This window comes from Kogia breviceps, chromosome 5, assembly GCF_026419965.1.
Source record: "Kogia breviceps isolate mKogBre1 chromosome 5, mKogBre1 haplotype 1, whole genome shotgun sequence".
NCBI lineage: Eukaryota > Metazoa > Chordata > Mammalia > Artiodactyla > Physeteridae > Kogia > Kogia breviceps.
The window spans coordinates 51,753,684-51,769,698 of record NC_081314.1 but is presented as its reverse complement, the minus strand read 5'-3'; the positions used below and the strand labels follow the sequence as shown (position 1 = coordinate 51,769,698).

General features: G+C 37.4%; 1 protein-coding gene across 1 annotated transcript in view; it reads left to right on the top strand.

Moving 5' to 3' along the window:
* Positions 1 to 16,015, top strand: part of WDR49 (WD repeat domain 49) — a 140,417-nt gene that overhangs the window by 17,902 nt on the left and 106,500 nt on the right. Inside the window, 1 exon segment of the mRNA XM_059063910.1 lies at positions 15,448 to 15,624. Within this exon segment, the coding sequence (XP_058919893.1) occupies positions 15,448 to 15,624 (177 nt within the window).

Below are 16,015 nucleotides of genomic sequence, written 5' to 3'. Positions count from 1 at the left end.
TCATCTAAAAAAATTTTTTTTTCAGACTTAAAAAGATTTCTGGTCCACACAATATTTCAGTTCATGGAATGTTTAAGTCCTAAATTCAGTTTGAAATCAGGAAAAGCAATAATTAGTGTGACTCTTGTGATTTTTTAACTTTTGGTAACCTAGAGCCATGTGTCATTCAATGTGATCAGCATCCCTGGGCTCCCCACTCTAATGTAAGTACTCGAAAAGCATAGACTTCAACTACCTTGTTCAGAGCTGGTGCTGAGGGCTTAGAATAGTGTTTGGCATGGAGAAGGCACTTAATAAGTGTTTGTTGAATGAATGAATAAATAAATCTACCTCATGATACCTTGATGATATACATGTTCAATATATATTTTTATTAATAAATAGATCAATTGATGGAAATACTTCTCTAAGTGGTTTACAACTTGCCACTTGATATTAATTTTCAGAATCTAAAAGTAAATACTCAACAATGGATAAAGGCAGTGACACTTGGGTCAGTGACATGTTAACCCCCTATCAGCTTTGACAAAGGAGAAAATACCTAGATTTCTGACTAAATTGGATTGTGCTCTCTCTGTAATGTTAAAGTAGGACTTGTATTCTTGTCTTGGGAAAGTCCCTGTTTACAGAGTAGGAAAAAAAAAGAAAATTTTCCCCCTCATTTCATTATAAAATATTGCTATAGGAAAAAGTTAAGGAAAAAACAAAGATAAACAACATTTCTAAGAGTCGGCAGATTTGGAAAGATTTGTGTCTGCTTTGGGAATGTTTGAACTGTTTTGCCAGCAAGTATGTCAATGTTCAGCCTTACTAGAACTATTTTTTAGAAACCAGTTGGTGACTCTTAAGAAGAATGAGAATACCCCAGCTTGGTGAGGTATAGGCAGTCTCATACTTTGTTAATGGAAATGTAAATTTGTTGAGTCTTCTGGAGGAAGATTTGGCAAAATATATCAAAAACTTGTGCAAATTCTTTGACTCAGCAATTCTGCTTCTAGGGAATTTCCCTCAGGAAATAATTGGACAAACAAGCAAAGATGTATGTGCAGGAATGTTTGTTGCAGGGTTGTTTATATGAAACGGGAACGCACTGGGAACAATTGAAGTTTTTATTAACAGGGGTTATAAGTTTTATGACTTTCCATAGAATATTGCGTGGCCATTAAAATGATGTTAAAGACCAATATATATTATACAAGGCATAGCTTCATGGTATGATGTAAAATGGAAAAAGCAGCACACAAGGGTATGTAAATCATGACACCATTTGGTAAATAATGCACAGGTATTTCTGTTTCTGCGTAGGAACAAGTCTGGTAGGCTGTTGGCATTACGGAGGATTTTAATTTTTGGCTTATCTATATTTTATCTTTTCTATAGTAAACAAGGATTATTTTATGCAAAAAATAAATAATTTTAAAATGTGTTGGCACACTCATATATTGCTAATTGAAAGTACTTGATCTCTTCTTGGTGAAAAAAAGGGCTGTCAAGTTTCTTAGAAAGGGTATATTTTCAGAATTTTGCACTTAGCCTTAGTGCTCAGTTTTTATATAAGTTACAGTGAAATCCAAATCTTAACAAAGCTCAAAAGCTGAAGAGAATGTAACAGAGTTCATGCTTTTTTTTTTTTTTCTTAAAGACAGCTCTCAAGAACTGACTGTAGCTGCAGAAAATGCTTTCTAGGCAAAAGGAGATGATTTTTAGAATATTCTTTGAAAGGGATACAGGAAGACAGGAAGATTTTCTAAAGATCTAAAGTCGTGCTTGCTGAGATAATCAGCCAGACATTCTGAGTATATTAGCTTCCTTGCAAGAACAATGAGAGGCCATAGCTGGTTATTTTCTTACTCATAGTTACATAGACATAGCAAAATAAATTTGTTAACATCATCTTGGGAAGAGCTGAATGAGAATACGTTTTCTAATGGACCATTCACCCTTCAATTTTATTAGAAAAGGAGTTCTAATAGATGCAGGAGTACTAATTATTACTCAAAAAGACCAGACAGAGAATCATGACTAATAGGAGTGAAAGGGTATACTTTAAAACATTATGAGGTAGTTTTTATTTGGAAGGCCTACATTCAAATGAGAACAAATTGTCTATGGAAGAAGGTTTTGTTAAAGCCATACTAATTAAATTTTCAGTTGAAGGGACTGAGAATTATTTTTTGCTCCATGTTTTATAATGAAATCCAATATCATAAATTCTTAATATTTCACTAGCTAGACTAAATATATGCTTGTGAATTTAACTTTGTGTGGATGTGTCTTCAACACTTATAAATATTGTTTGAATAAAATTGTTTAATGTGGGACTTCCCTGGTACATATTTATTTAGAATGAAGGATTTTCATGGTAAAACCATGGTTTTATTTTAAAACTAAAAGCAAAAAAAGCTAGTGAGTGAACAATTAGCAATAGAATTGCCAAGTATGTCATACAATTGTGCTTCTCTGTCACATTCCATAAATTGGAAGTATTTCTCAAATTTTCCCCCGGTGCATATTGGCATTATCAATGTGCAGAAAATTATAAAGTTGATCGTATATGTTACTTTGGGGAAGAAAATTTATTTTCTTCTTTGTTTATGGTCTATTTGCCATTCCATATTCTAGAATGTAAAAAAGAAATTATCTTGGTATTTGTCAGTCAGAACAGTTTCTTGTTCGTAGAAATAAAAATAAGTTACAAACTTATAGGAAGAAAATAAGGTTTGGCTTTAAAGTACTTTTTGTTAAAGGGATAATGATATGGATTTGAGAGGCTGACTGATGTCATTACATAATAGTTTAAAATACAAGATCAACTTGACTTAGCTTTCAGAAACAGTTTGCAGTTTGGGCTCAAATGGAGTGTTTTTAAGATCAGGTTTCTTTCTGTACTCAAAATCTGGGTCACTGTAAAATTTCCATCATCTAAACTTTTTAGTCTAAAAATAATTTAACAAAGATAAGAATGATGGACTTCTGAGTAGTTCAAATGGCTAGATACCAATTATTTCTCAGAAAGTTAATTTAATTAATTAAAAGCTTAGAATAACTTCTATTAAACACTTGATTACTTAGTTCTCACAAACGTGGTATCTCAGTTAACCGTTTTTATTAAGACTTTATATTTTTAGAGCAGTTTTAGGTTCACAACAAAATTAAGGGGAATGTACAGAGATTACTCATATACCCCTTACCCTGAAACATGCATACCCTCCCCCATTATCCGCATCCCCACCAGAGTAGTACACTTGTTACAACTCATAAATCTACTTTGATACATCATACTCACCCAAAGTCCACAGTCTGCATTAAGGTTCACCCTTGGTGTTGTACGTTCTATGGGTTTGGACGAATGTATCACGACATGTATGCGTTAATGTGGTTCCACACAGAGTAGTTTCACTGCCCTGAAAATTCTCTGTGCTCTGCCTATTCATCGTCCTCTGCTTCTCTAATCCCTGGCAACCACTGATCTTTTTACTGTCTCCATAATTGTGCCTTTTCCAGAATGTCATGTAGTTGGAATCATACAGTGTGTAACCTTTTCAGATTGGCTTCTTTCAGTTAGTAACATGCATTTAAGTTTGCTCCATGTCTTTTCATGGCTTGAGAACTATTTTTTTTTTTTCGGTACGCGGGCCTCTCACTGCTGTGGCCTCTCCCGTTGCGGAGCACAGGCTCCGGACGCACAGGCTCAGCAGCCATGGCTCACGGGCCTAGACGCTCTGCGGCATGTGGGATCTTCCCGGACCGGGGCACGAACCCGTGTCCCCTGCATCGGCAGGCGGATTCTCAACCACTGCGCCACCAGGGAAGCCCGAGAGCTCATTTCTTTTTAGCACTGAATACTGTTCTATTCTGTAGATGTACTATAGTTTATTTATCTATTCACCTATGAAGTACCTCTTGGTTGCTTCCAAGTATTGGCAAATATGAATAAAGCTGCTATAAAGATCAGTGTGCAGGCTTTCGTGTGGATATTAGTTTTTAAATCCTTTGAGTAAATCCTAAGGAGTGTGACATATGGTAAGAGTATGTTTAATTTTGTAAGAAACTTCTAACCTCTCTTCCAAAGTGGCTCTATGATTTTACATTGCCACCAGCAACGTATGAGAATTCCTGTTACTTTACATCTGTGTCAGCATTTACTGTTGTTAGTGTTCCAGATTTTGGCCATTCTAACAGGTATGTAGTGATATATCACTGTTGTTTTTATTTCCATTTCCCCGATGACATATGATATGGAACATCCTTTCATATGCTTATTTGCCATCTGTATATGTTCTTTGGTGAGGTGTCCTTGGCCCAGTTTTAACTGGATTATTTGTTTTCTTATTGTTGAACTTTAAGAATTCTTTGTATATGTTGGATGAATTATTTATCAGATGTATCTTTTGAAAATACTTCCCTGTCTATGGCTTGTCTACTAATTCTCTTGAAATTGTTTTTCATGAGAAGGTTTAAATTTTAATGAAATCCAGATTATGAATTCTTTCTTTCATGGATTGTGCCTTTGGTGTTGCATCTAAACACAAACCTAAATGACCAAACTCAAGGTCATTTAGGTTTGTTTCTATGTTATCTTCTAGGAGTTTTATAGTTTTGTGTTTTACATTTAGGTCTGTGATCCATTTTGAGTTAATCTTTGTGAATGGTATAAGGTCTGTGTCTAGATTCATTTTTTTGCTACGTGGATGTCCAGTTATTCCAGCACCATTTGTTGAAGATTTCACCTTTTCTCCATTGTATTGCTTTTGGTCCTTTGTCAAAGATCAGTTGACTGTGTTTATATGGGTCTGTTTCTGGGCTCTCTATTCTGTTTCATTGATCTGGTTCTATATTCTTATGCCAATACCACAGTGTCTGGGTTACTGCAGTTGTATAATAAATCTTGAAGTTGGGTAGAGTCACGCTTCCAACTTTGTTCTTGTCGTTCACATTGTGTTAGCTGATCTCAGTCTTTGGACTCACCATATAAATTTGGAGTCAGTTTTTCAATATCCACAAAATAACTTGCTAAGACTTTTATTGGAATTGCATGGAGTCTATAGATTATCTTGGGAAGAACTGAGATCTTGACAATACTGAGTCTTCCTCTCTATGAACATGGAATATCTCTCCAATAATTTAGTTCTTGACTTTGCTGATAGGAATTTTGTAGTTTTCCTCATATAGATCTCATACACACTTTGTTAGATTTATATGTATTTCATTTTTGAGGGTGCTAATGTAAAATTATATTATGGTTTTAATATCAAATTCTTCTCGTTCATTGCTGGTATATAGGAAAGCTACTGACTTTTGTATATTAATCTTGTATCCTGTAATCTTTTTATCATCGCTTCTTAGTTGCAGGAGCTTTTTTGTTGATTCTTTCAGATTTTCTACATAGATGATCATGTCATCTGTGAACAAAGACAGTTTTATTTTTCTTCCCAATCATTATAATTTTACTTCCCTTTCTTGTCTCATTGCATTAAGTAGAGCTTCCAATATTATGTTGAAAAGCAATGGTGAGAGGAAGACATGCTTGCCTTGTACCTGATCCTTAGTAGGAATGCTGCAAGTTTCACCATTAAGTATGATGTTAGCTGTATGTTTTTGGCAGATATTCTTTACGAAGTTGAGGAAGTTTCCTTCTATTCTTAGTGTACTGAGAGTTTTTATCATGAATGGGTGTTGAATTTTGTCAAATGATTTTTCTGCATTTACTGATATGTCATTTAACCTTCATAATCATTTTCTTGAGACTGATATTTTGCTATGTCCACTTTACAGATGGGAGAATTAAGCCTCAACAGTGAAGTAACTTGCCAGTAGTTCCCACAGTCTCTGGTGGAACCAGGATTAAACCTACAATTGTTTGACCTGCTCTACAATATGCTGCCTCCCTGTGCTTACTGTCAATTCTGACTCTTTGGCTCTGAGGTAGTAGAAAAATAGATTCTCTCATCATGAAGCTCACTGAACTAAACAGCCTATCAATATTAAGTTATATACTTATTTGAAATACAGATGCTTCTCATTATTCACATATTCTGTATTTGTAAATTTGCCTACTTGATAAAATTTATTTGTAACCCCCAAGTCAGTACTTAAGGCACCTTCATGGTCATTCACACACATGTACAGAGTGGCAAAAAGTTGCAGTCTTCCAGTGTGCCGGTTCAATGCTGAGGTCAAACTCAGTGACACCCTGCCTTCTTATTCCAGCTCTCATACTATAAACAAGTGTCCTATTTGTGCTCCACTTGGTGCCAAGTTTTTGCATTTTGTGCTTTTTTCGGTGATTTCACTGTTTAAAATGACTCCCCAAGTGTAGTGTAAAGTTCTGTTTAAGTGCAAGAAGGCTGTGCTGTGCCTTATGGAGAAAATACGTGTGTTAGATAAGCTTCACTCAGTCTTGACTTATAGTAATGTTGGCCATGAATTCACTGTTAATGAATTAACAACATATATTAAAATGTCTTTCAGTGGAAACAGACATAAAACAGAATTATGAATTGATGATGAAAATATTGTGACCAGAGGCTCACAGAAACCTAATGTTGTATTTCCCATAAAAGCCATGGTTCAGTATCTGCTAATTTAGTGTTTGCAAAGGCTTTATAGAACATAACTACCACGAATAATGAAAATCAACTTATAAGGTTTCACTATCTTTGAAATGGTGTGTTCATAGAGGTGACTTCTTGCCCTTGGATTAAAGTGTCACTGTGATATCATTTTACTGGCTATGCTAAACTCTCTTCAGGGATTCACCCATTTTCTCTAAACCACTGTATTTGTTTCCTATTGATGCTATAACAAGTTACCACAAACTTAGTAGCATAAACCTCACAGATGTATCATTTTACAGTTCTACAGCTCAGAATTCTAAAATGGGTTTTACAGGGCTAAAATCAATGTGTTGTCAAGATGGTCTTCCTTCTGGAGCCTCTAGGGGGTAATCTCTTTCCTTACCTTGTCCAGCTTCTAGAGGTCACCTGCAGTCCTTGGTTCATAGCCCTGTATCACTCTGACCTCTGCATCCATCATCATATCAAACCTCTGACTCTCCCATCTCACTCTGTCAGTTATAAGGACATCTGTGATTGAGGATGTCAGCTTGTAGGTCTGTCAGTTTGTCTTTCTGACTTACTTCACTCTGTATGACAGAATCTAGGTCCATCCACCTCACTACAAATAACTCAATTTCGTTTCCTTTTATGGCTGAGTAATATTCCATTGTATATATGTGCCACATCTTCTTTACCCATTCATCTGTTGATGGACACTTAGGTTGCTTCCATGTCCTGGCCATCGTAAATAGAGCTGCAATGAACATTTTGGTACATGACTCTTTTTGAATTATGGTTTTCTCAGGGTATATGCCCAGTAGTGGGATTGCGGGGTCGTATGGTAGTTCTATTTGTAGTTTTTTAAGGAACCTCCATACTGTTCTCCATAGTGGCTGTATCAATTTACATTCCCACCAGCAGTGCAAGAGTGTTCCCTTTTCTCCACACCCTCTCCAGCATTTATTGTTTCTAGAGTTTTTGATGATGGCCATTCTGACCGGTGTGAGATGATATCTCATTGTAGTTTTGATTTACATTTCTCTAATGATTAATGATGTTGAGCATTCTTTCATGTGTTTGTTGGCAATCTGTATATCTTCTTTGGAGAAATGTCTATTTAGTTCTTCTGCCCATTTTTGGATTGGGTTGTTTGTTTTTTTGTTATTGAGCTGCATGAGTTGCTTATAAATATAGGATATTAATCCTTTGTCAGTTGCTTCATTTGCAAATATTTTCTCCCATTCTGAGGGTTGTCTTTTGGTCTTGTGTATGGTATCCTTTGCTGTGCAAAAGCTTTTAAGTTTCATTAGATCCCATTTGTTTATTTTTGTTTTTATTTCCATTTCTCTAGGAGATGGGTCAAAAAGGATCTTGCTGTGATTGATGTCATAGAGTGTTCTGCCTATGTTTTCCTCTAAGAGTTTGATAGTGTCTGGCCTTACATTTAGGTCTTTAACCCATTTTGAGTTTATTTTTGTGTATGGTGTTAGGGAGTGTTCTAATTTCATACTTCTACAGGTAGCTGTCCAGTTTTCCCAGCACCACTTATTGAAGAGGCTGTCTTTTCTCCACTGTGTTTCCTTCCCTCCTTTATCAAAGATAAGGTGACCATATGTGTGTGGGTTTATCTCTGGGCTTTCTATCCTGTTCCATTGATCTATATTTCTGTCTTTGTGCCAGTACCATACTGTCTTGATTACTGTAGCCTTGTAGTATAGTCTGAAGTCAGGGAGCCTGATTCCTTCAGCTCCGTTTTACGTTCTCAAGATTGCTTTGGCTATTCGGGGTCTTTTGTGTTTCCATACAAATTGTGAAATTCTTTGTTCTAGTTCTGTAAAAAATGCCAGTGGTAATTTGATAGGGATTGCATTGAATCTGTAGATTGCTTTGGGTAATAGAGTCATTTTCACTATGTTGATTTTTCCAATCCATGAACATGGTATATTTCTCCACCTATTTGTGTCATCTTTAATTTCTTTCATCAGTGTCTTATAGTTTTCTGCATACAAGTCTTTTGTCTTCTTAGGTAGGTTTATTCCTAGATATTTTATGCTTCTTGTTGCAATGGTAAATGGGAGTGTTTTCTTAATTTCACTCTCAGATTTTTCATCATTAGTGTATAAGAATGCCAGAGATTTCTGTGCATTAATTTTGTATCCTGCTACTTTACCAAATTCATTGATTAGCTCTAGTAGTTTTCTGGTAGCATCCTTAGGATTCTCTATGTATAGTATCATGTCATCTGCAAACAGTGACAGCTTTACTTCTTCTTTTCCTATTTGGATTCCTTTTATTTCTTTTTTTTCTCTGACTGCTGTGGCTAGAACTTCCAAAACTACGTTGAATAAGAGTGGTGAGAGTGGGCAACCTTGTCTTGTTCCTGATCTTAGTGGAAATGGTTTCAGTTTTTCACCATTGAGAACAATGTTGGCTGTGGGTTTGTCATATATGGCCTTTATTATGTTGAGGAAAGTTCCCTCTATGCCTACTTTCTGCAGGGTTTTTATCATAAATGGGTGTTGAATTTTGTCAAAAGCTTTCTCTGCATGTACTGAGATGATCATATGGTTTTTCTTCTTCAGTTTGTTGATATGGTGTATCACGTTGATTGATTTGCGTATATTGAAGAATCCTTGCCTTCCTGGAATAAACCCCACTTGATCGTGGTGTATGATCCTTTTAATGTGCTGTTGGATTCTGTTTGCTAGTATTTGATGAGGATTTTTGCATCTATGTTCATCAGTGATATTGGCCTGTAGTTTTCTTTCTTTGTGACGTCTTTGACTGGTTTTGGTATCAGGGTGATGGTGGCCTCATAGAATGAGTTTGGGAGTGTTCCTCCGTCTGCTATCTTTTGGAAGAGTTTGAGAAGGATAGGTGTTAGCTCTTCTCTAAATGTTTGATAGAATTCGCCTGTGAAGCCATCTGGTCCTGGGCTTTTGTTTGTTGGAAGATTTTTAATCACAGTTTCAATTTCAGTGCTTATGATTGGTCTGTTTATATTTTCTATTTCTTCCTGGTTCAGTCTTGGCACGTTGTGCATTTCTAAGAATTTGTCCATTTCTTCCAGGTTGTCCATTTTATTGGCATACAGTTGCTTGTAGTAATCTCTCATAATCTTTTGTATTTCTGCAGTGTCAGTTGTTACATCTCCTTTTTCATTTCTAATTCTATAGATTTGAGTCTTCTCCCTTTTTTTCTTGATGAGTCTGGCTAATGGTTTATCAATATTATTTATCTTCTCAAAGAACCAGCTTTTAGTTTTATTGATCTTTGCTATCGTTTCCTTCATTTCTTTTTCATTTATTTCTGATCTGATCTTTATGATTTCTTTCCTTCTGTTAAATTTGTTGGTTTTTTGTTCTTCTTTCTCTAATTGCTTTAGGTGCAAAGTTAGGTTGTTTATTCGAGATGTTTCCTGTTTCTTAAGGTATGATTGTATTGCTATAAAGTTCTCTCTTAGAACTGCTTTTGCTGTATCCCATAGGTTATGGGTCGTCGTGTCTCCATTGTCATTTGTTTCTAAGTACTTTTTGATTTCCTCTTTGATTTCTTCATTGATCACTTCATTATTAAGTAGTGCATTGTTTAGCCTCCATGTGTTTGTATTTTTTACAGATCTTTTCCTGTAATTGATATCTAGTCTCATAGCATTGTGGTTGGAAAAGATACTTGATACAATTTCAATTTTCTTAAATTTACCAAGGCTTGATTTGCGACCCAATATATGATCTATCCCAGAGAATGTTCCATGAGCACTTGAGAAAAATGTGTATTGTGTTATTTTTGGATGGAATGTCCTATAAATATCAATTAAGTCCATCTTGTGTAATGTATCATTTAAAGCTTGTGTTTCCTTATTTATTTTCATTTTGGATGATCTGTCCATTGGTGAAAGCGGGGTGTTAAAGTCCCCTACTATGATTGTGTTACTGCCGATTTCCCCTTTTATGGCTGTTAGTATTTGCCTTATGTATTGAGGTGCTCCTATGTTGGGTGCATAAATATTTACAATTGTTATATCTTCTTCATGGATCGATCCCTTGATCATTATGTAGTGTCCTTCTTTGTCTCTTGTAATAGTTTTTATTGTAAAGTCTATTTTATCTGATATGAGAATTGCTACTCCAGCTTTCTTCTGATTTCCATTTGCATGGAATATCTTTTTCCATCCCCTCACTTTCAGTCTGTATGTGTCCCTAGGTCTGAAGTGGGTCTCTTGTAGACAGCATATATATGGGTCTTGTTTTTGTATCCATTCAGCCATTCTGTGTCTTTTGGTGGGAGCATTTAATCCATTTACATTTAAGGTAATTATCGATATGTATGTTCCTATTACCATTTACTTAATTGTTTCGGGTTTGTTCTTATAGGTCTTTTCCGTCTCTTGTGTTTCTTGCTTAGAGAAGTTCCTTTAGCATTTGTTGTAAAGCTGGTTTGGTGGTGTTGAACTCTCTTAGCTTTTGCTTGTCTGTAAAGCCTTTAATTTCTCCATCAAATCTGAATGAGATCCTTGCTGGGTAGAGTAATCTTGGTTGTAGGTTTTTCTCCTTCATCACTTTAAAAAAGTCCTGCCACTCCCTTCTGGCTTGCAGAGTTTCTGCTGAAAGATCAGATGTTAACCTTTTGGGGATTCCCTTGTGTGTTATTTGTTGTTTTTCCCTTGCTGCTTTTAATATGTTTTCTTTGTATTTAATTTTTGACAGTTTGATTATTATGTGTCTTGGCGTGTTTATCCTTGGGTTTATCCTGTATGGGACTCTCTGTGCTTCCTGGACTTGATTGACTATTTCCTTTCCTATATTAGGGAAGTTTTCAACTATAATCTTTTCAAATATTTTCTCAGTCCCTTTCTTTTTCTCTTCTTCTTCTGGGACCCCTATAATTCGAATGTTGGTGCGTTTAATGTTGTCCCAGAGGTCTCTGAGACTCTGCTCAGTTCTTTTCATTCTTTTTTCTTTATTCTGCTCTGCAGTAGTTATTTCCACTATTTTATCTTCCAGGTCACTTATCCGTTCTTCTGCCTCAGTTATTCTGCTATTGATCCCATCTAGAGTATTTTTCATTTCATTTATTGTGTTGCTCATCGTTGCTTGCTTCCTCTTTATTTCTTCTAGGCCCTAGTTAACCGTTTCTTGCAATTTGTCTATTCTATTTCCAAGATTTTGAATCATCTTTACTATCATTATTCTGAATTCTTTTTCAGGTAGACTGCCTATTTCCTCTTCATTTGTTAGGTCTGGTGTGTTTTTATCTTGCTCCTTCATCTGCTGTGTGTTTTTCTGTCTTCTCATTTGGCTTATCTTACTGTGTTTGGGGTCTCCTTTTTGCTGGCTGCAGGTTCATAGTTCCCGTTGTTTTTGGTGTCTGTCCCCAGTGGCTAAAGTTGGTTCAGTGGTTTGTGTAGGCTTCCTGGTGGAGGGGACTAGTGCCTGTGTTCTGGTGGATGAGGCTGGATCTTGTCTTTCTGGTCGGCAGGTCCACGTCTGGTGGTGTGCTTTGGGGTGTCTGGGGCCTTATTATGATTTTAGGCAGCCTCTATGCTAATTGATGGGGTTGTGTTCTTGTTTTGCTAGTTGTTTGGCATAGGGTGTCTAGCACTGTAGCTTGTTGGTCATTGAGTGAAGCTGGGTGTTGGTGTTGAGATGGAGATCTCTGGGAAATTTTCACACTTTGATATTATGTGGAGCTGGGAGCTCTCTTGTGGACCAGTGTCCTGAAGTTGGCTCTCCCACCTCAGAGGCACAGCACTGACTCCTGGCTTCAGAACCAAGAGGCTTTCACCCACATGGCTCAGAATAAAAGGGAGAAAAAGTAGAAAGAAAGAAAGAGAGAGAGAGAAAGAAAGGAGGGAGGGAGGAAGGAAAGAAAGAAAAGGAAGGAAGGAAGGAAGAAGATAAAATAAAATAAAGTAAGATAAAATAAAGTAATTAAAATAAAAAATAATTATTAAGAAAAAAGTTTTTTTTAAAGTTAAAAAAAAAAAAAAAAACAACGGGCAGACAGAACCCTAGGACAAATGGTGAAAGCAAAACTATACAGATGAAGTCTCACACAGAAGCATACACATACACACTCACAAAAAGAGGAAAAGGGGAAAAAATAATATATCTTGCTCTCAAAGTTCACCTCCTCAATTTGGGATGATTCGTTGTCTCTTCAGGTTTTCCACTGATGCAGGGTGCATCAGATTGATTGTAGAGATTTAATCCGCTGCTCCTGAGGCTGCTGGGAGAGATTTCCCTTTCTCTTCTTAGGTCGCAGGAGGGCATCTGTTCTTCGCTCAGACAGGACGGGGTTAAAGGAGCAGCTGATTCGGTGGGTCTGGCTCACTCAGGCCAGGGAGAGGGAGGGGCATGGGGTGTGGGGGGAGCCTGCGGCGGCAGAGGCCGGCGTGACGTTGCACCAGCGTGAGTCGCGCCGTGCGTTCTCCCGGGGAAGTAGTCCCTGGATCACGGGACCCTGTTAGTGGCGGGCTGCACAGGCTCCCGAGAAGGGAGGTGTTTATAGTGACCTGTGTTCACACACAGGCTTCTTGGTGGCTGCAGCAGCGGCCTTAGCGACTCATGCCCGTCTCTGGAGCTCCTTTAAGCAGTGCTCTTAATCCCCTCTCCTCGCACACCAGGAAACAAAGAGGGAAGAAAAAGTCTCTGGCCTCTTCGGCAGCTCCAGACCTTTTCCCGGACTCCCTCCCGGCTAGCCGTGGCGCACTAGCCGCCTTCAGGCTGTGTTCACGCCGCCAACCCCAGTCCTCTCCCGGCTTCTGATCGAAGCCCGAGCCTCAGCTCCCAGCCCTGCCCATCCCGGCGGGTGAGCAGCAAGCTTCTCGGGCTGGTGAGTACTGGTTGGCACTGATCCTCTGTGCAGGAATCTCTCCGCTTTGCCTTCCGCACCCTGTTACTGCGCTCTCCTCCGCGGCTCCGAAGCTTCCCCCCTCCACCACCCGCAGTCTCGGCCCGCGAAGGGGCTTCTAGTGTGTGGGAACCTTTCCTCCTTCACAGCTCCCTCCCAGTGGTGCAGGTTCTGTCCCTATTCTTTTGTCTCTGTTTATTCTTTTTTCTTTTGCCCTACCCAGGTACATGGGTAGTTTCTTGCCTTTTGGGAGATCTGAGGTCTTCTGCCAGCGTTCAGTGGGTGTTCTATAGGAGCAGTTCCACGTGTAGATGTATTTCTGATGTATTTGTGGGGAGGAAGGTGATCTCTGCGTCTTACTCTTCCGCCATCTTCCCAGCTCCCCCCTCCTTTATTCTGTTAATGTGGTGTATTACATTAGTTGATATTTGTATGTGTTAAACTAACCTGGTATTCCTGGTGTTGAGAGGAAGAAAATTTCCTCTACCCTTCTAGGTTGGTCCAATAATTAAATTGAAATGAGACAGATTAACAGGGGAAATCAAACAAAAGTCTAATAACATATATATATGGAAGGGACCCAGGAAACTCACCAAAGTGTCCAAAGTCTTCACCTTAAATATCATCTTTAGAAAAGACAAAAGAGGGTGTTGGTATGGTGGTTTGGGATTTCAAAGGGGTTGAAGGCAATTTACATGACGATGGAAAAGCAAATATTTGGTACACAAATATTTCCTGGGCCACACAGAGATTCTGGGACTCAGAGTGGACTCTAGACCCTGAGTTTCTGCCATCATATCTAGTCCATGGTCTTTGCAGATATCTCTGGTGATAACTCTATTCTAGGAACAGGCCCTTTATCCAAATTCTTCAGGCAGCTAGGGGGGAAGTAAAAAGAAAAACTTCCTGAGTCTTCTGTTTCTTAAAAATAATCAACCTAAATTAATCCTCATGCCAAAGAGACACATTTTGAGGTGGCAAATTTTGTTTCCCTACACTGGTATAAATATTACTTGGTCATGGTGTGTAATCGTTTTTTATGTTGCTAGATTCTCTTTGATAGTATTTAGCTGAAGATTTTTACATCTATATTTATTAGGAATATTGGTCTGCAGTTTTCTTGTGATGTCTTTGTGTGGTTTTGGTATTAGGAAATGCCTCATAAAATGATTTGGAAAATGGTCCCTCCATTTCTAGTTTTTGGAAGAGTTTGGGAAAGATTGGGGTTAATTCTTTAAATGTTTGATAGAACTTATTAATGAAAAGCTATCCAGGCCTGGGATTTTCTTTGTGGGAAATTTTTTTGATTACAAATTCAATATTTCTATTTATTATATGTCTGCTGAGATTTTCTATTTCTTCTTGAGTTAGTTTAGGTAATTTTGTGTTTCTAGACATTTGTACACTTCATTTCAGTTATCTAATTTGTTGGCTTACAGTTGGTCATGGTATTCTCTTATAATCCTTTTCTTAATTTCTGTAAGGTTGTTGGTAATATCTACTCTTTTATTTCTGGATTTAGTAATGTGTATCTTCTCTCTTTTGGGGGGATTTAGTCTAGCTAAAGTTTTATCAATTTTATTTACAAATGTATTTACCCTTTCTTAAATAGTTTTTAGGATTTTATTTGACTTAGGAAGGCTACTTACAGAATTTTTGTCAATTTATTTCTGTGAAAGCCTCTGCTTGCCTCATAAAACATGGTTTGTAAAGTTTCTGTATGGTTGTGTGATGCTGTGGCCCTCTATGTCTTTGTCTTTCCTGTGATTAGTTGCCTAGTCTCCCATGGGTGGAAGTTGGGGGTCTGTGAAGTAGGGATAGGGAAGAAAGTGTGTTCAAATGGGAAAGTTTTTATCTTGCCTAGAATACTTGGTTAGAATAAAGCACATTTGTGCCACCATGCTATACTTCTGTAATACATTAAGGACCCTCAGGTGAAAATGTCTGATTTGGTGCTAAGATTTGCATGTCTGCTTTTCATATTGTTTTCACTAAATCCATCAGAAATATTTTCTGATTTTCTACTTTGCTACTTTAGATAGCGGTGGCTTTTACAAGAAAAGAGATTTGTTTCTATGATCTGCTGTCCAAAGAAGAACTTCCTTGTCAATATAAACTCCAAGGCCTGAAAGGAACACCAGTTTGCATGGATTATTGGTATGACCCTTCTGATGCCAATGAGTCAATTCTTTCTCTTGGGGACATAACCGGAAAGGTAAGAGAGGGAAAGATAAGGTTGAACACTATGGATTTAATCATCAAAGCTTAGCTCAAAATAGAAATAGAGTATGATGAATGTGACCCCCTAATTGAACTACTTTACAGATTACAAGGCCACACACCTTGGACATGAAAAAGATGGTTTAGGTCATAATTTCTCTCCTTGCATAGGAAAACCAATCTTCCCTGTGGTTTTCTTGCCTGTGTATAACTTTTTCACCATAGGATGCTTGATCTATTAGACCCCAATATTAACAAACATTTAATATTAAATGACTAAAATTATCTCTAATAATTCTTTCAAATTGATTGTTCACATTTTCATTTATAAGATTTCAGGCTTCTCAGTAGCAAGCTCCTGGGAAATGCTTATTTCCTGTCTCATG